The sequence below is a fragment of the Ictalurus punctatus genome, chromosome 10 (genome assembly GCF_001660625.3).
Source record: "Ictalurus punctatus breed USDA103 chromosome 10, Coco_2.0, whole genome shotgun sequence".
In the NCBI taxonomy this organism is placed as follows: domain Eukaryota; kingdom Metazoa; phylum Chordata; class Actinopteri; order Siluriformes; family Ictaluridae; genus Ictalurus; species Ictalurus punctatus.
The window spans coordinates 2651740-2669473 of NC_030425.2; the positions used below are offsets into that span (position 1 = coordinate 2651740).

General features: G+C 38.1%; 1 protein-coding gene across 1 annotated transcript; it reads right to left on the reverse strand.

Moving 5' to 3' along the window:
* Window positions 1-6: 6 nt before the first annotated feature.
* ankrd24 (ankyrin repeat domain 24) lies at window positions 7-15809 on the reverse strand. The gene is made up of 12 exons (XM_053683357.1): window positions 15733-15809; window positions 15439-15562; window positions 11402-11546; window positions 10961-11124; window positions 10244-10401; window positions 9363-10132; window positions 8958-9271; window positions 6810-7043; window positions 6297-6473; window positions 4583-4738; window positions 3974-4039; window positions 7-3770 (listed from the first exon to the last, which is right to left on the reverse strand). The coding sequence occupies exons 1-12, from the start codon at window positions 15807-15809 to the stop codon at window positions 3696-3698; spliced, it is 2460 nt and encodes an 819-aa protein (XP_053539332.1). The 3' UTR covers window positions 7-3695.
* Between the last annotated feature and the right edge of the window lie 1925 nt (window positions 15810-17734).

Sequence of the window (17734 nt, forward strand, 5' to 3'; positions counted from 1 at the left end):
GGCTAAGCTGAAAGCATGATTCTTTGAAAAAAGGTGTGTTAAGAATACAACATAAAACAAAGGCAACCTGAGATAACACACAAGTTATCCAACACCTATCACCATGTGAAAAACGAATTGCTCCCATAAAATTAAAATCTTTTTGTGCCACCGTTAGCAGCAATAACTGCAAACAAACACTTCTGATAACTGGAGATCAGTGTTTCACTTACTTCTAGGACTAGGACTTGCTCCTATACTTTGGATCATTGTCTTGCTGCATAATCCAGTTGTGCTTGAGTTTCAACTTATGGACTGAATGTAACGGGACCCCTGTCTTCCAAACAGTTCATTTTCAGCTCATCAGTCCACAGAATATTCTCCCAAAACATTTGAGGATCATCAAGGTGTGTTTCAGCAAAATTCAGACGAGCCTTAATGTTCTTCTGGGTTAGCAGCTATTTTCACCTCGCCAATCTTCCATGGATGCCATTTTTGCCCAGTGTCTTTCTGATAATGGAGTCATGAACAGTGACCTTTATTGATGCAAGAGATGTCTATAGGTCTTTTGATGTTGTCTGTGGCTCTTTTGTGACTTCCTGGATGAGTAGTTGCTGTGCTCTTGGAGGAATTTTGGAAGGCCCGCCACTTCTGTGCTGAGTTTTTCCATTTGGAGATAATGGCTCTCATTGTGGTTCTTTGGAGTCCCAGAGCCTTTGAAATAGCTTTGTAACCCTTCCCAGACTGATGTATTTCAATCTCCTTCTTCCTCATCATTTCTGGAATTTCTTTTAACTTTGGTATAGTGTGATACTGGGTAAGACCTTTTAACCAACTTCATGCAGTTGTAAAAGTTCTATTTAAGTGTTGATTTGATGGAACAGGGTTTGCAGTAATCAGACCTGGTTGTGTCTAGTCCAGCTGAAACCCATTTTGAATGCAATTTCATAGATCTGGGGAATTAGTAACTATGGGGGCAAATACATTTTAACACAGGACCAGTTGGTATTGGATACATTTTTTTGCTTCAATAAATAGCATTATCATTTAAAAACTGTATTTTGTGTTTACTCAGGTTGCCTTTGTTTTATCTTAGATTTTGTTTTAATTTATTTAAAAAAAAAAGTGAAATATAAACAAAAACAGAAGAAATCAGATACTTTTTCACAACACTGTGTGTACAAAATTCACATGTAGGAGAATGTACAGACTGAAAAATATTTACAGCTTGAATTTCAGAGTGATCTTTTTGAGGATTCCATAATCCAACACATACACTTGATAGCACCACATGTTATGACCTTAAGTAGCACTTGGCCACAATAGGGTGTTAAATGTGAGTGTGTGCAAAGAAAAGAAGAACCATCACTCATACAAAATAATTCAAGAACAAAAAGATTAAAATAATAAACAAAACTACAGGCTAACTTTGCCAAAACATCTTTATAAAAGAAAAACAGAGAAAAAGCTTACCTAACTCTATGACTAAACCTAAAAATATAGACAATCGCCCAACATAAATGGCAATCATACTCTTCACCCAGTGGTACTAAACTGAAAATAGAAAAACTGGAAGAATAATAAAAAAAACCCAACCCAAAACAAAATCATGCAAGTTGTATTAAAAAATATATAAGCAAACCAGGCTAGCAATGTCCAAATGGGACACAACCAATAGTGCAAAATATTATAAATCATAAATCACCATAAATATAATCACAAAAACAAAATGAAGGCACAAATGAAGTGAACAGAGGAAAGCTGTTCCATCCACTTTGGCAGCACCTTAAATAAAGTCTACCAAATTATGATGTATCACACATGATTGAGGCCCAGAAGAGAGAGACAGAAAATGAAGAGTGAATTGGACTGAAGTGACAATGCAAGGACTGGACTTCCTGGGTCTTGGAACAGACTACTGAAAACAAACACAACTACATACAAAAGCACTAAGCATAACATTGCTGCTATTTCGGATCTAGCTAACAGCTTAAAAAATATGGTAGCTGTAGTTGTTTCCTGTGTATGAATTAAGTGTACGAAAAATTTACTCTTACAGTACATTTACATTGCTGGTCTTCATAAGACCGGTAACTGCTACAGCCCAAGAGCAATCTCTGTAGCAATTGCTGATCTTATGAAGAGTAAACATTCTGGAACATTAGAAAAAACTCAAGTGCAGTGGTCAACTGTCAAAAAACCTATTGAAATGTGTTAATAAACTGAACCTTCCAGGACAAAAAGTCATCTGGTTGCACAGATCAGATCTAATCATAGTAAATATTTTAAAATATAATTTTACAAAACAAGTTTTTTAGATTATTTAGGAACATATATTGCATTTTTGATCTTGGGGAACACATTTTTAAAAATAAAACCATTCACAAACATAACATAACATAACATAACATGATCAAAATGGTAAAACAGGTTTAAATGTCTTCTCTGCTGAGTTACGCAATTTATTAGGTACTTATTAGTTGAAAACTGTTGAAAAAAGTTCAATATTCAAAATATGACTAGATTAAAATATGAATAAAAGCAGCTTGGCTAATTTTGGGATGTTCACCAATATTGTAAAAAAAAATCAGCACATTTATTTAAAAAAAAAAAAAAAAAAGTGTTGTCTGTGTGCTTTTCTTACTGTATTAACTCCCCTGATGGTATTCTTAGTCTGTGACATGGTGAACTAGTATCAGGATGTATTTTTTGATAGAGACTTCAAAGCACTTCTGTAAGTCTCTCTGGATAAGGGAGAAAATGTAAAAGTAATGTAAAAGTAAATTCGAACTTTGAAGTTTATGCCTTATTAAAATGCATATGGAGTTTTAATACTCCATAAGTCAGAACAATTCTTCACCCAAAGTAGAACCTAATAATAAGGTCACAAGTTATGATGTGATGAGAGATGTTTGATGTCAGTAAGAACACAAAATAAGTGGCCCTAGTGTATGTGGCAACAATCTCTTGTTGTAGGGACAAGATGTCACTTCTAAGTCAAGGTTTTGTTAAAATCACTGGTAATTCTAAATCGTTGAATGATATTCTTTATTGCAAAATTACTAAAGAAGTTGGGATAGGGTGACCTTTGAGCACCCACAGCCTGTGCTGATTTTTGATAGCTGTGATGATTAACTGTTTGCACTGTTCTGTTCTACCTGTTGGGGAGGAGAAGCATGGGTACGTTGGCAGGAAGCAACCAATAAGAACCATTATTTAATGGGGTAGGATTATAAAGGTGTGTCTATATAATGTGCCAGCGCTGCCCTTGGCATGTTGTTGCCCTAGTTACCTATAGCAAAGACTGCTACTGATAGAAATTGTGTAATAACTGATATGTTACCGATTTATAAATCATTAAAAAAATCAGTAACATATAATTTTGAAGATGACCTTCCCTATCTTAGGTGACTGCTATCAGCAAATCCTGAAGCTTTGTAAAAATGATACATGAAAAACATCACTCTATTTGTCAGTGTTAATTGATATGAATAATATTACCATCATGCTTTAGAAAATAATTAACTCATAATATTTCTATCTCTGTCATATTCCAAAATCATACAACTTTTCGACTTATGTAATGCCACTACTGTATGGCATTGCAGTGTCAGTTCAGTCCCTGTTTCACTACCTTGACACAATAACTACATTAAAAATTATCCATTGAAATGTATGTAGCTGTCAGTTTAAAAACAAGCAAATTGCAAATATTTTTAATGGCTTTGGTTATTTTGGGTCATTCTAAGGATTTGGTACAAAAGAGCTTGCACCTCTTCATCCATGCGACCCTGTGAGCAGTAAAGCACAAACATTCATCTTTATTTAATAAGCCCAGTATAAACCACAGTGTAATATAGAGACAAATAAATCTACTAAGGAATATGTATTCACTGCTTAAATTAAAAGTGTATGGTCAAAACCCTGTGTGTTAAAGAAATGACTCAAATTGGGTTATACTTTACCCAGCTTTTTAAATGTGTGTATTACTTACTTGTACTGCAGCTAAGAGGTGAGATCGATATGTGGCCACCACTGTTTTGTGCTTGAGCTCCCAGTCCTGACAAGAGAACATCAAGAGATTTTCTTGTTTTAGCATTACGCTCATACGTTCTATGGGTGGCACTGTGGCAGTACTGTTGCTGCCTCACAGTTCCAGTGTCCCAGATTTGATCCTGAGATTGGGTTAATGTTCTTGGGTTAATGTCCTCATGGGTTTCCTCTGGGTGCTTCGGTTTCCTCTCACTTCCCGAAAACATACCTCTACAGTAGGTGGATGGGCTACACTAAATTGTCCCTAGGTGTGAAACAGTGTGCATGGTGCCCTGCCTCATGCCTAGTGCTCCCAGGATAGGCTCTGGATCCAGCACCACCCTGACCAGGATAACGTGGCTACTGAAGATGAATGAATGAATAAATGTATAATATGTTTTATCTTGTATTTAGTTAGCTTGTATTTTATTTAGCTTGTTGTGGATGGATGGAAAATTTTCACTTCTTAATACATGTGCTATAATTTAAGATTGTAGTGGATGGGGAATACCTTTTAATGTATGCACCCCAATTCATGTCCTCTGAGCTGTAATTTGAGAGATATTCCCACCTGGAGTTGCTGGGTCAGTGCAGATACTCTGTTCTGAAGTGCCAACTGCTGTCCCGGTATTCCAGAGGAAGTAGTGCAGGCAGATAACCCCATTGGTGGAGTCAGAGCTCCTAGGGCCTCCTTCAAACGGAACACATCCTTAGACAACTCTGTGATCTACAAAGACATAGAAAGAGTGCAATTAACAACAAAATTATAGTTTTCTAAGCACCAAGGATATATTGGTAGTTTTCTTTGCTCTAGTACATCTGATTAAGCTCATGTAGGTATTAACACTTATGATGAGCAAAATCAGCAAACCTCTGTAATACAGTTAGTACTTTTGGAATTGTAAAATGAAGTACACATACTACAATAGAGGATACTTAAATTTTGATTGTAGTACCGATAACATGAAATGATAGTTAACTGAAAATAACTGAATCCATAATGCTGACAAACAGCAATGAATACATGCGCAGCACATAAGCAATGCATTCACAAAAATATGGAAACATTTTCCATATGATAAAGCAATCATCTCACATGGATGATTCTGATTTTTAAAGTTTTTTTTCTCTATTACATGAAAATAAATTCCATCAGTTAGTGCCTGTAAACCACCCTGTGGATATGTTGGCTGCACACCATTAAAAATTAAGACCTCTGGAAGGAAACATCCTTTGAAAACCTGCAACCAATGTAACCAGAGAAATGTTACAATGGAACCTGTAGGGGAAGAGAAACTGTGGAAGACCCAGAAACACTTGGAGAAGATCACTGGAGGCAGAACAGAAGAAACTAGCATATGCTTGGAAGGGAGTGGAGAAAGCAGTGTGATGGAGAAATCTTAATGACAAGAAACGCAATAATTAAGCAATGTCAAACAGCCTAGCCCATTGCTTGAAAGTGATGTCAGGTTATGGTTAGTCAGAAGTCATGATGTAATATAATCCTTGCTAATGATAATTATTGTTAATGCTACAGGTGCATCTCAAAAAATTTGAATATTGTGGAAACGTAAACTTTTCCCCCCATAATTTTATTAAAAAGTGGAACTTTCATATATTCTAGATTCATTACACATACAATGAAATATCTGAAGCCTTTTTTTGTTTTAATCTCGATGATTACGGCAAACAGCTCATGGAAATCAAAAATCTAGTATTTGTCACAATATGACACTTTATGTATAATGAATCTAAAATATATGAAAGTTCCACTTTTTGAATAAAATTACGGGGGAAAAAAAAAAAAAACTTTTCCACAATATTCTAATTTTTTTGAGATGCACCTGTAACTATAGTTGAAGAATACTTTATGAGTCACCAATGCCCCTGGGGTGGAGCTGTGTGAACATGGGCAGAAATGGAGTAAATAAAAAATCATTCAATTTTTGACTTCACCTAATATTAAAAAACTAGTCTTGACAAATTTTGACAAATCTTGACTAATGCACCTTTAAGTCAAGTGAGTCAAGACATTAAACCTTTATATAGAAGATAGACCATTATAGAGAATTATACCCTTTTAACAATAGCCACAAACCCCATGTGAAAAATTAACTTTGCATACCATTACATAGTACTGCAAATTTAAAACCCTTTGTTTTTTGTTGCCACAGTGGTGATTTTCTCATGTTATCACAGTAATGTCTTGCTAAATACTGTCATTTTTTTTTTATAGAGCGCAATAATGTGTCTGGATTACTCAACTGGAAGAGATGCACACTCACTTTGTGGTCTTTCTCCTTGATAAGCCCCTTTGAGTCCTGGATGTCTTGGTGCAGTTGCTGGATGTGGCTGGATTGAGCCTGCAGGTCTGCTAACTGCTGCTGGACCGTGAGCAGCTGTGCCTCGGCCACCTGACGTTCACTCTTATTGAAGAGAGCCTCCCTTTGCACTTGGAACACCTGCAGCAGGGTGACAGAGAATAGAAAAGAGAGAGATAAACAGAAACAGTGAGGGAGAAGATTGTGCAGCTGGAAATAAAGCCTCTACAAAAGTGAGTTTGAACTAAAGCGCTATTTGGCCATATTATTTACTACCCCTTTTACAAAGTTAAATGAAGGACACAAGCACATACACATACCTGATTGAAATCAGGGGAGTACTTGTGCATATAAATGTAAAGGTGCAAGGGCAATGACAAGTAATATTTCACACAGCAGACTACACACACAGAAAGGGCATCATGACATTTTCAACACACTCGCATACAGTACACATTTACACACATAATGACTGACCTCGATGCATGTTTTCTCATGCTTGCGTGTAAGGTCAGCCAGGCAGGCAGTCAGCGTGTTGATCTCAGCCTGAAGTGAGAGTCGCTGGGCTTCATGGTCCTCTTTAGATACCATATCCAGTTCTACAGCTTTCTGAGATTGTAGCTCCTTCAGTTCCAGATCTTTAACACTCAGAGCCTCATGGGCTGTTGCTACAGCACTCTGGCTCTCCTCTAGGGTATGCTGCAGCTCAGCCTGCAAGAAACAGCAAGCTCTAATATGGTGCTTCAAACAAATCGGATCATTTATCAATTTTTTAGTAAAGTTGTATGTAAATGTTTGCATCACACAAACCAAATTAACAATTCCCCCCAGATTCACAATACTTTTGGAAACGCTTAGGCTCTTGTGTGTATGTTGCTGAATGCCAATCACCCATATCTTACCAGGCAAATGGTATAGCTGATTTGTGTTTGGTGATGCCCACAAACGCCATAAAAAGCACACAGTTGACAAGTAAATGGCATAAAAGACTTTTTAAGAAGTAGCAGTGTAAGTTATATGTTTATTTATATCACCTTTTTTTAACCCACTAATTTTTTTCAAGTGATCAAAAATATTGGAACATGACTGATAGGTGTTTCTTGCTGCCCAGGTGTGCCCTGTTAAATTAATTGTTCAAAGAATTAATAGATTTGAATGTCTACTCTTGGTTTGAGCCTTTGTTTTTTTTTCTTTGAAGCCTGCATTTGCTGTTTAAAAGGATAAACCACCATGATGACCTGAGAGCTGTCTATAGATGAAAAGCAAGCCATTTTCAAGCTGAGAAAAGAGGGAAAATCTATCCATTGTACAAGCATTGGACATAGCCAATACAACAATTTGGAATGTCCTGAAGAAGAAAGAAACCACTGTTGTACTAACAACCAGACATGGAACAGGTTGGCCAAGGAAAACAACTGATGACAGAAACATTGTGAGAGCTGTGAAGAAAAACCCAAAATCAACAGTTTCTGACATCACCAACAACGTCCACAGGGCAGGGGTGAAGATATCACAATCCACCATTTGAAGAAGATTTCAAGAGCAGTAATATAGAGGCCATACTACAAGATGCAAAGCACTCAGCAGCAGTAAGAATTAAAAAGACAGTTTGGAATTCGCAAAACCTCTACCAAAGTGAAGGAAAGACCAAAGTGTGGAGAAAGAAAAGATCTGCTCAAAACATAGAAGCTCATCTGGGAAGCATGGTGGAGTTAGTTTCATGGCTTGGGCTTGCATGGCTGCTTCTGGAACAGGTTCACTAATCTTTATTGATGATGTAAATCATGATGGTAGCAGCAGAATGAATTCAGAAGTCTACAGAAACAATCTGTCTTCCAATTTACAGAGAAGCGCATCCAATCAAATTGGGAGGAAATTCATCATGCAGCAAGACAATGACAAAGATAAAAAGTACTACCAACACAGCAAAGGGCTTCAGGGGGAAAAGGGGAAGGTTGTAGACTATCCAAGTCAATCACTGACCTTAACGCAGTTGAGCATACATTTCACCTCCTAAAGAGGAGACTGAAGGAAGAACCCCCCCCCCCCCCCCCCCAAACTAACAACAACTGGCTAAAACTGCAGTACAAGCTTGGAAAAACATCACAAAAGAAAAATGCAATGTCAGTGGATCACCTGCTTCATGCAGTTATTGCAAGCACGGAATATGCAACCAAAATATTAAGTGTTGCTGACTTTCCTTTCCTTTAAGACAATCTGTTCCTATACTTTTGCTCACCTAATACAAAAGGTGCAATGTTTTAAGTTGTTTAACACATTCAGCTGTAAATATCAACAAATGAAAACTGAAATTCTGATCTATACTCTCATCTATCTTTTGATGTCAAATCAAATGTATTCAACATATAGTGAAAACAGAATTGGCCTTGCTATTCCAATATCTAGTGTAAATGCTCCTTAGAATGATTTATGAATAAATCCATTAATATCCAGCTTAATAAATTAGGCCTCTTATGTGTACCTGTCTAGGACAGAAAGAAAGACAAAAGATTGCCATGATAAACACATTGAGAGTGTTAAAAAGTTTAATGGACACTTTTTTAAGTAAAAGTGTGCATTTTTGCTTATGTTAAGTGTTTCAGCAGTATAATCCTCCACTCTTACCATGATCCTTTCATGTTCCTCCTTGCTCATCATGCCATGTCGTGCGTCCTGCAGGTCACTTTTCAACCTGGCCAGTTCAGCATGGGCATTCTCACAAAGTGCCTGCTCAGCCTGCAGTTTATTTTCTGTCTCAGCTAGTTGTTGCATTATTGCAGACAGTGCCTTCTGGTGTTCAGCCAGTGATACTGCATCCTTCATCTGCAGCGCATCCTGAACACAGCCCTCTTTCCCAGCACACAAGCCATTCAGTGCTTCCATGTCTGTCACCTCCAGCTCTTCTTGAACTGTCCTCAATGTTCTTCCACCATGCAACTCTGATCAGAGAACAAAAAAAGGTCATTTTTATAAGCTAGTTTCAATGTGAGATTTTTGATTCAGTCATGGAACAGTGAATGTACTCATCACCCAAAGCACCAGATGACTTGTAGCTCTCAGACTGCTCCTCTTCATCTTCGTCGCTGTCATCTTTGTCAGTGTGAGGTGGAGGGCAAAGTCTCTCCAGGTCTAGCATAGCTTGATTGAGTCGGAGGGCAATCTCAGAACGTTCTCGAGCTAGCTGCTCCAGCTGCAGACTCAGGGTGACCTGCACCTCATCCAGCTGCTCACGGGGAATACTCTTACTTAGCTCAGTTTCTAGCTCTGCTACACGCACCTGTAATTTATTCAGTGACTCTTCCTCGCCTTCTGCCAAACACCTTGCCCCAATGCCCTGCTCCAGGGCCACCTCTAACTCCTTTATTCGTTGTTTTGATCTCTCCACTGACTCGTTCATATCCTGTGCCTCTTTCTCCTTCACCTGTAGAGCTTCCTCTAACTCTTTCACCTTTTGTTTCAACTGTTGGATTATGTCACTCTCATTCATCCCTTCCTTCCACGCCACCTCTTTGTTTGCCAGCTCTGCCTCCAGTTCCTGCACCCGGGCTGTCAACTTCTGTATGTCTAAGCTCAGCCCCTCCTCTTCAGCTTTGGATTGGGTAACTGCTAAACCTGCAGTCACAGAATCAATACCCAACTGCATCTCTTTTCTCAGCTCCTCCAACTCAGCATGGGCACAGGCTAGCTGTTGCTCTAGGCTTTTCTGTTTTCCCTTCTTCTTCACTATTTCTCTAGCTAAACCCTCCTCCTCGTCCTCCTTGGATTCCACCGCACCTATGTCTTCAGGATTGTTCTCAGACCTGAGAACGAGAACCAAACTGTTTCATTAAAATCGTATAAATGTTATTAGAATTTTACCCTGAAATGTATACAATCACTTGATCAAAATGCGGAAAGAATGCCAACATTACCCAGGGTCCTCTGCAGTGTTTGAGCTTTTAGTAGCTCTGGTGTATTGCTGCTGCAGCTTTTCAAACTCTCTCTTTAAGGAATCATAGACAGTCATGGGCACAAAGTCAAGACCAGAGCTATGAAAGTCTGTGTCATCCTTTTCAAACATCTCAAGCATCTGTTGAGCACACCACAAAGTGAAAGAAACAGATGAGAACAGAAAGAGAATGGATATAGATATATAATAGGGGTGTAACTGAATATGATTCTACTATTCATAACAGATAATGCATTAAACTGACAGGAATACAGAAACGTTTTTTTTAGGAAGCATGCTGTACAAGGTATGTGGTATGTAGAAGAGTGTATCAGGCCTATGATCCCATGGATGGACAGATGAACGGATGGACTTTTGGGTTTACGCCACACTGACTTCATATTTAAATCCAAATAAACTTATAGATTAGGGTATTTGTAGCACATGTTAAAAGCCAAGCTAAAAACATGATGGAGCACGAACATAGGAGACTACGTAATTTGACCAGTAAGCATTATTTCCCATATAGAGATATGACATTATTGCCCATATACAGATATGACATTATTTCCCATATACAGATATGACATTATTGCCCATATACAGATACATTATTGCCCATATACAGAGATGACACTCACACAGATAGTGAGTGTGATACATAGAAGATAAAAGGTTGTGTCTAAAGTGGAAACTATACCTGTACTTTGAGAACCAGTTCAGCATTCTGTGCAGTCAGCTCCTCCACCTGCCTGCAAAGCTGCTCCACACTGTTCATTTGCTCCCAAGATGACTTCTCTGCTTGGGCAGGAGGCAGCTCCGCATCTGTGCATTGTGACCGCCTGGACAGCAGCCTATTTGTTCCTGTAGGCATACAGAGTAACAGAAAAAGCAAACCAGACTGCAGTACTTCATATTAATTACAGAATTAGCATGTGTATTCACACGATCAAATGTAAATCATTTGATAGTTTTCTTTTGTACCTGTTTAGAATGATTCAGCTCTTAAAAGCTGATAAACTAATCAGTTTACAGCACAGAGCAGGTTAACATGTATTGTAGTATAGTGATTTGTAGAGGATATTTTTTTTCCTTTGTATTAAGGCCATTGTAACTGCTTGATAAAGGAAGCAGGACTTACCAGGGAAATCCAGCATATCATCTGTAGCCCTACTAATGCTGCAGGTTGTACTGCTGAGCTGAACACCTCCCAGCTCCTTCAGCACTACTTCCAGGCAATCACGCTCTGCCTCTGCCTCTCTCAAACACTCTCTTAGTGAGCTCAGCTGAGGCACAGAAACACAGAAACAACTCAGACACAGTCCTGACACTACAAGCTCCCAGAAGTTCCCATGTAAACATCCCCAGAACAGCATATAATAGCTAAAGCAAAACATATGCTAACCCTACACTTCCAATGAGTGATTGCACTTGGTAATAGACTAAGAGAAAGCGTGTGGTAGTTCAGAATTCACTGTCCATTACCTCAGCATTATTTAAGACACACTGGCTGTATATGTATGTGGTGGTCATCTGCCAGATGTCACTATGACTCTCTCTGAGCTGTGAACGTGTGTGTGTGTGTGTGGCAGTTACTTTCATCTTTTTGTCCCCTCCTCTTTTTCTTCACAAAGTAACAGTGGAAAGAACATGCGTTCAGAATAAATCTAATGAATGCAGTATTTCTGCTGTGTGTCTGACTGGCATACAGTTGACAGTGTCACACTGGTGCCGAAAACTGGGAGCTACTCAGAGGACAACAAGATGAGAATATGAAGCAGAATTGCCCAAACAATCCAGTCCTTGATAATGATAATTCAATTCAATTCAATTTGATTTGTATAGCGCTTTTTACAATAGACATTGTCTCAAAGCAGCTTTACAGAAATATCAACACGGTATACAGATATTAAAGGTGTGAATTTATCCCAACTGATCAAGCCACTGAGTAGCGACGGTGGCAAGGAAAAACTCCCTAAGATGTTTTAAGAGGAAGAAACCTTGAGAGGAACCCGACTCAGAAGGGAACCCATCCTCATCTGGGTAACAACAGTTAGTGTGAAAAAGTTCATTATGGATGTATATGAAGTCTGTATGGCGTTAGGAGCAGCCGTAGTCCCAGCAGTCTGGAATTAAAGAAGATTTGAGCTCCATCCAGAGGCAGAAAGGATCTGGATCTCTAGTATCTCCATAAATTCGTGTGGGGCTCGGCGAAAGGAGAGAGGAGAGAAAAGATAATTATGACTGCGAAGTAGTAGAACAGAATCTAGTCAGGGTAGGCTTGAGTAAACAAATACGTTTTAAGCTTAGACTTAAACACTGAGACTGTGTCTGAGTCCCGAACACTAATAGGAAGACTGTTCCATAACTGTGGGGCTCTATAAGAGAAAGCTCTTCCCCCTGCTGTAGCCTTCACTATTCGAGGTACCGTCAAATAGCCTGCATCTTTTGACCTAAGTAGGCGTGGCGGATCATATAAAACCAAAAGTTCGCTTAGATATTGTGGCGCGAGACCATTTAGTGCTTTATAGGTTAATAAAAGTATTTTATAATTAATGCGAGATTTTACTGGGAGCCAATGCAGTATTGATAATATCGGTGTGATATGGTCGTATCTTCTGGTTCTAGTTAGGACTCTAGCAGCTGCATTCTGGACTAACTGGAGCTTATTTATATTCCTACTGGAACATCCAGACAGTATGGCATTACAGTAATCTAATCTAGAGGTGACGAATGCATGAACTAGTATTTCCGCATCATGTAGTGACAATATGTTTCTTATTTTAGAAATATTTCTGAGATGAAAGAAAGCTATCCTAGTAATATTATCTACATGAGCATCAAATGATAGGCTGGAGTCAATAATCACTCCAAGGTCTTTAACTGCTGTACATGATGAAACAGAAAGACCATCCAGAGTAACCATGTGATCAGAAAGAATACTTCTAGCTACACGTGGGCCTAATAAAAGTATTTCTGTTTTATCAGAATTAAGTAGAAGGAAGTTAATTAACATCCAATGTCTAATGTCCTTTACACAATCCTCAACTTTACTAAGCTTCTGTCTGTCCTCTGGCTTCGCTGAAACATACAACTGTGTATCATCAGCATAACAGTGGAAGCTAATTCCATGTTTACGAATAATTTGACCTAGGGGTAGCATATATAAAGTAAAGAGCAGTGGGCCTAAAACAGAACCCTGTGGAACTCCAAAAGTAACCTCAGTACGCATGGATAAATCACCATTTACATCTACGAACTGATAACGATCGGTCAGATAAGACCTGAGCCAGGAGAGGACTGTTCCCTTAATACCAACAACATTTTCTAATCTATCAAGTAGAATAGTGTGATCTATAGTATCAAAAGCTGCACTAAGGTCGAGTAACACAAGCAGCGAGACACAACCCTGATCGTAAGTCAGTAGAAGGTCATTTACTACTTTAACTAACGCTGTCTCTGTGCTATGATGAGGTCTAAATCCTGACTGATACATTTCATGAATGTTATTCCTATCTAAGTACGAGCATAACTGCTTTGCTACAACCTTTTCTAAAATCTTAGAGATGAAGGGGAGATTTGATATTGGTCTATAGTTGGACAATTGAGACGGGTAAAGCTCAGGTTTTTTAATCAAGGGTTTAATAACTGCTAATTTAAGTGATTTAGGTACATAGCCAGTGCTTAGGGAAGAATTGATTATATTTAGAAGTGGTTCAATTACTCCTGGACAAATCTGTTTAAACAAACATGTAGGTACGGGATCTAGTATGCAAGTTGATGAATTGGGTGAAGAGATTAATGTAGCTAGTTCGGTCTCTCTAAGCGGAGCAAAACACTCTAAACATTGATCTGATATCGCTACATTGCCATGTAATGGGTTTGTTACAGTACTGTCTGGTTTTAATTTAATGGCCTGTATTTCAAGTCTAATATTTTCAACCTTATCATTGGAAAATCTCATGAAATCTTCACTGCTATATAATGATTGAGTGTTTCTCTCTGTAGTGGTTTTATTCCTAGTTAATTTTGCTACTGTGTTGAAAAGGAATCTAGAATTATTTTTGTTGTCTGCTATTAAGGTGGAGAAATAGATTTTTCTAGCATCGCCAAGAGATTTCCTATATTTCAGTAGGCTCTCCTTCCATGCTGTTTGAAATATTTCACCAGTTTGGTTTGACGCCATTTACGTTCTAATTGTCGAGTTGTCTGTTTTAAGGTTCGCGTTTGATCGTTATACCAGGGTGCTAATTTTTTCTCTCTAATTATTTTCCTTTTGAGTGGAGCCACTCTATCTAGCAGGTAGCGGAGTGTTGACTCCAAGCTTTCAGTCGCCTGATCAAGTTCTGTGTGATATGACGGTGATCCAAATCTAATTGATGTTTCTGCAAGGTTATTTATGAAGCTCGGTGCAGATAATGAGTCTTTATTGATCACATATACATATGCACAGTGAAATTCTTTTCTTCACATACCCCAGCATGTCAGGAAGCTGGGGACAGAGCACAAGAACTTCTCCCCTTCAAGCCTGTCATTATGCTCCCTTTATCTCACTACAATGACACCAGGAAATGTATACCTGAAGGGTGTACCTAGAAATAATATTCACTTTTCCACCGCTGTTACAAAGTGTACCCATATAACCAGTAAGAATTGGCTGGTGCCAAAGGCAGAAGGGTGGTCTGCTTTTGTGTGGACTACCTCAAAGTGAACTTGGTTTTGATATTTGTATAGCACAGTAAAGTGTGCAAAAACTGAAGGGGTCTGAATACTTTCTGAAGCTCCTGTACATCACTGCAATATGTAATTTGTTGTCTAACGTAAATGTATTATATATATATATATTGTAAGATTTTACAACTGAATGCGATTTCACAATTGAATGTGATTGTTTTTAATGACTGAGTGAATGAATGAATAGAAATTAAAAAAGAAAATAGAAAAAGCAGAAAGTGAGTTACAGCCAAGTCATCACTGTAGGCATGCATTTTTCTATTGACTTGACTGACTTATACTTCATTCACCCTTTCAAATATAGTGGACATGTTAACTTGTCTATATTGATAACTACAGTGATAACACTACATGTTCTACACAGTGAACACACACATTTCTAGGTTTTCCAGGACACATGGGCGCTCCTGTATAATTTGACCAACCCCTTAACTAGTACATTACCTCCTCCAGTGCAGCGGTGGTGCTGTTCTGTTGCTGCTCCAGAGCCTTAATCTTCTGTAGTAGATGTCCCCTTTCTAGCCGTAGCCTGCGGATCTCCTCAAACACTTCCTCGTCCTCTGCCTCACTCAATAAACCCCAAGAACACAACACACAAATGCAGAAAATAGGATGACAAGAAGCCTAGATGACATCAAACTTTTTTTTGTCTGACCTAAAATAGCAGAAGAATTGGTCAGCATGGTTCCATTGATTCGAATGAGTTTAAAAGTGTCAAGACATTAGAGTCTAATGCACTCATTGTCTTGTCCTCTGTGTTTTCTCCCATCTTCTCCAAAGGTCAACAAAGGTTTTTGTTTGAGATTTGGATACATGCTGGGTTTAGAAACAGAATAGGATAGCTCTATGAATGATTTCTGATTTCAAACACATTTTGATGACATGCCACCACTTCAACCTCGTTAAAAGCACTTATGATTTATATGGTGCACCTACTTTCACAGTGAGCGATATGCAAAATGCTGATCATCTGTAATTGCCCTTATAGACTGAGTAGGACTGGCTCAGTTTCAGATGGTTAAACTGTTACAGGGTTAGTAGTGTCCACTCACAAAGTTGTCTGGAAAGGAGTGTTGAGTCTTAGGGGCTGGGGAAGGAGAAGCAGAGTTGTCTGGCACTAAGCATTGGGTAGGGCCATGATGCAGGTTTGGGGAAGACTGTGTACCCTGTTGCATTCCAAAGCACATACAATGATGTTTAATCTCTAGCAGTACTGCTTTGAATAGTGTGATCATCAAAATATCAAAATTGTGATACCTGTCTAGGAGACTTTGGAGGAGGAGGTGCTTTTCTCTTGTGAGTTGTGGTCCCCCCAGGCAGGGTTGGGGTTGTAGGGGGCAAAGTACTATATAAAGCAGGTTAAATTGAAACTTTCTAGACATCCTTAATTGATTAGTTGTATAGATGCAATATCAATATAGTATCAGAAGCAAATTTGGTGTATAATGTATAGTGACAGTGAGATACCTCCTAACTTGTTCCCTTTGTGCACTGGGAGTCTGTACATGAAGACACAGACACAAATATACAAACATAACCAAACAGTAAATAACACACAAACACATACAGAGACACCCATGGTCTAACACTCCCTAGGACCGAATTGAACAGCCACTTGAAAGTATATGTATATAACACTCTGTCACTTAGCCTATAGCAGTGGGCCTCTATTAAAGTTCCTTGGGAACATAGGTCCAAACTTAATTCATAAACAAGTTATGAAAAGCTTCTATGTTTTCTCTTCCTGTAAGTGAAATGCCTATTTTTAACCCAGCATCAACTCTTAAAATGTTTAAGAAATATAAAAGTGAAATAAGAAAATTTAAACTCCAAATGCTCATTTCCCCAGAGTTGATGGTGTGACATTCTTGCATCAGGGCTCTACAGTGTGACCATTTCACTCGCATTTGCAACTGAAAAGTTCTTTGCACGACTGTGAAAAAATATTTAGGAGCACCGGTGCGAGTGACCTGTTCGGAGTTGTATAATACATTCGGAATAAAAACTAAAACTCCAAAATGCATTTACACTGCACACCAGTTACTTTCACACTGCTTTTCATCTCCTCAGTCAACCAAACAAATGTGTAAATACTGCAAAGAAGTCATTATGGTGACGAGAGTAACTCTGTACATCATCTGCTTCAACTTCCCGATCTCACAAACTGCCATCTTTTATTGATCATGCCAAATGACCTGAACCTGCAACCTGCTTGTGTAGAGACAGTGGTAAATTAATTATAATGCTAACACTACAAGGTGGGTTTTAATTTGGGCTGCAACTAACGATTATTTTCATAATCGATTAGTTGGCCGATTTATTTTTCCGATTAATGAGATGGGGCGGGGCAAACTTTCAGTACACTTTTTTTTGTTTATTTAAAATAAAATCCACAAACTGAGTGTTACAAATATAAACTTCAGACTAAAACTTTACACAACTGTTTGTACAAAACAGAAAAGAACCCAATACACACACAAGAATATATATTATTAATTAAGGACTGTAGTTTTGATTTGGTGCTTTTTGTGCATCCACAAAAACTAAAATAAACGAATAAATTTTATAGAAATATATATGTGTGTGTATATATATATATATATATATATATATATATATATATATATATATATATATATTCATTTACTTTAGAATATATTGTATATAAGTATTTACGTGTTTTTTTTATGGATGCACAAAAAGCACCGAATTAAACTACAGTCCTAAATTAGTAATAAAA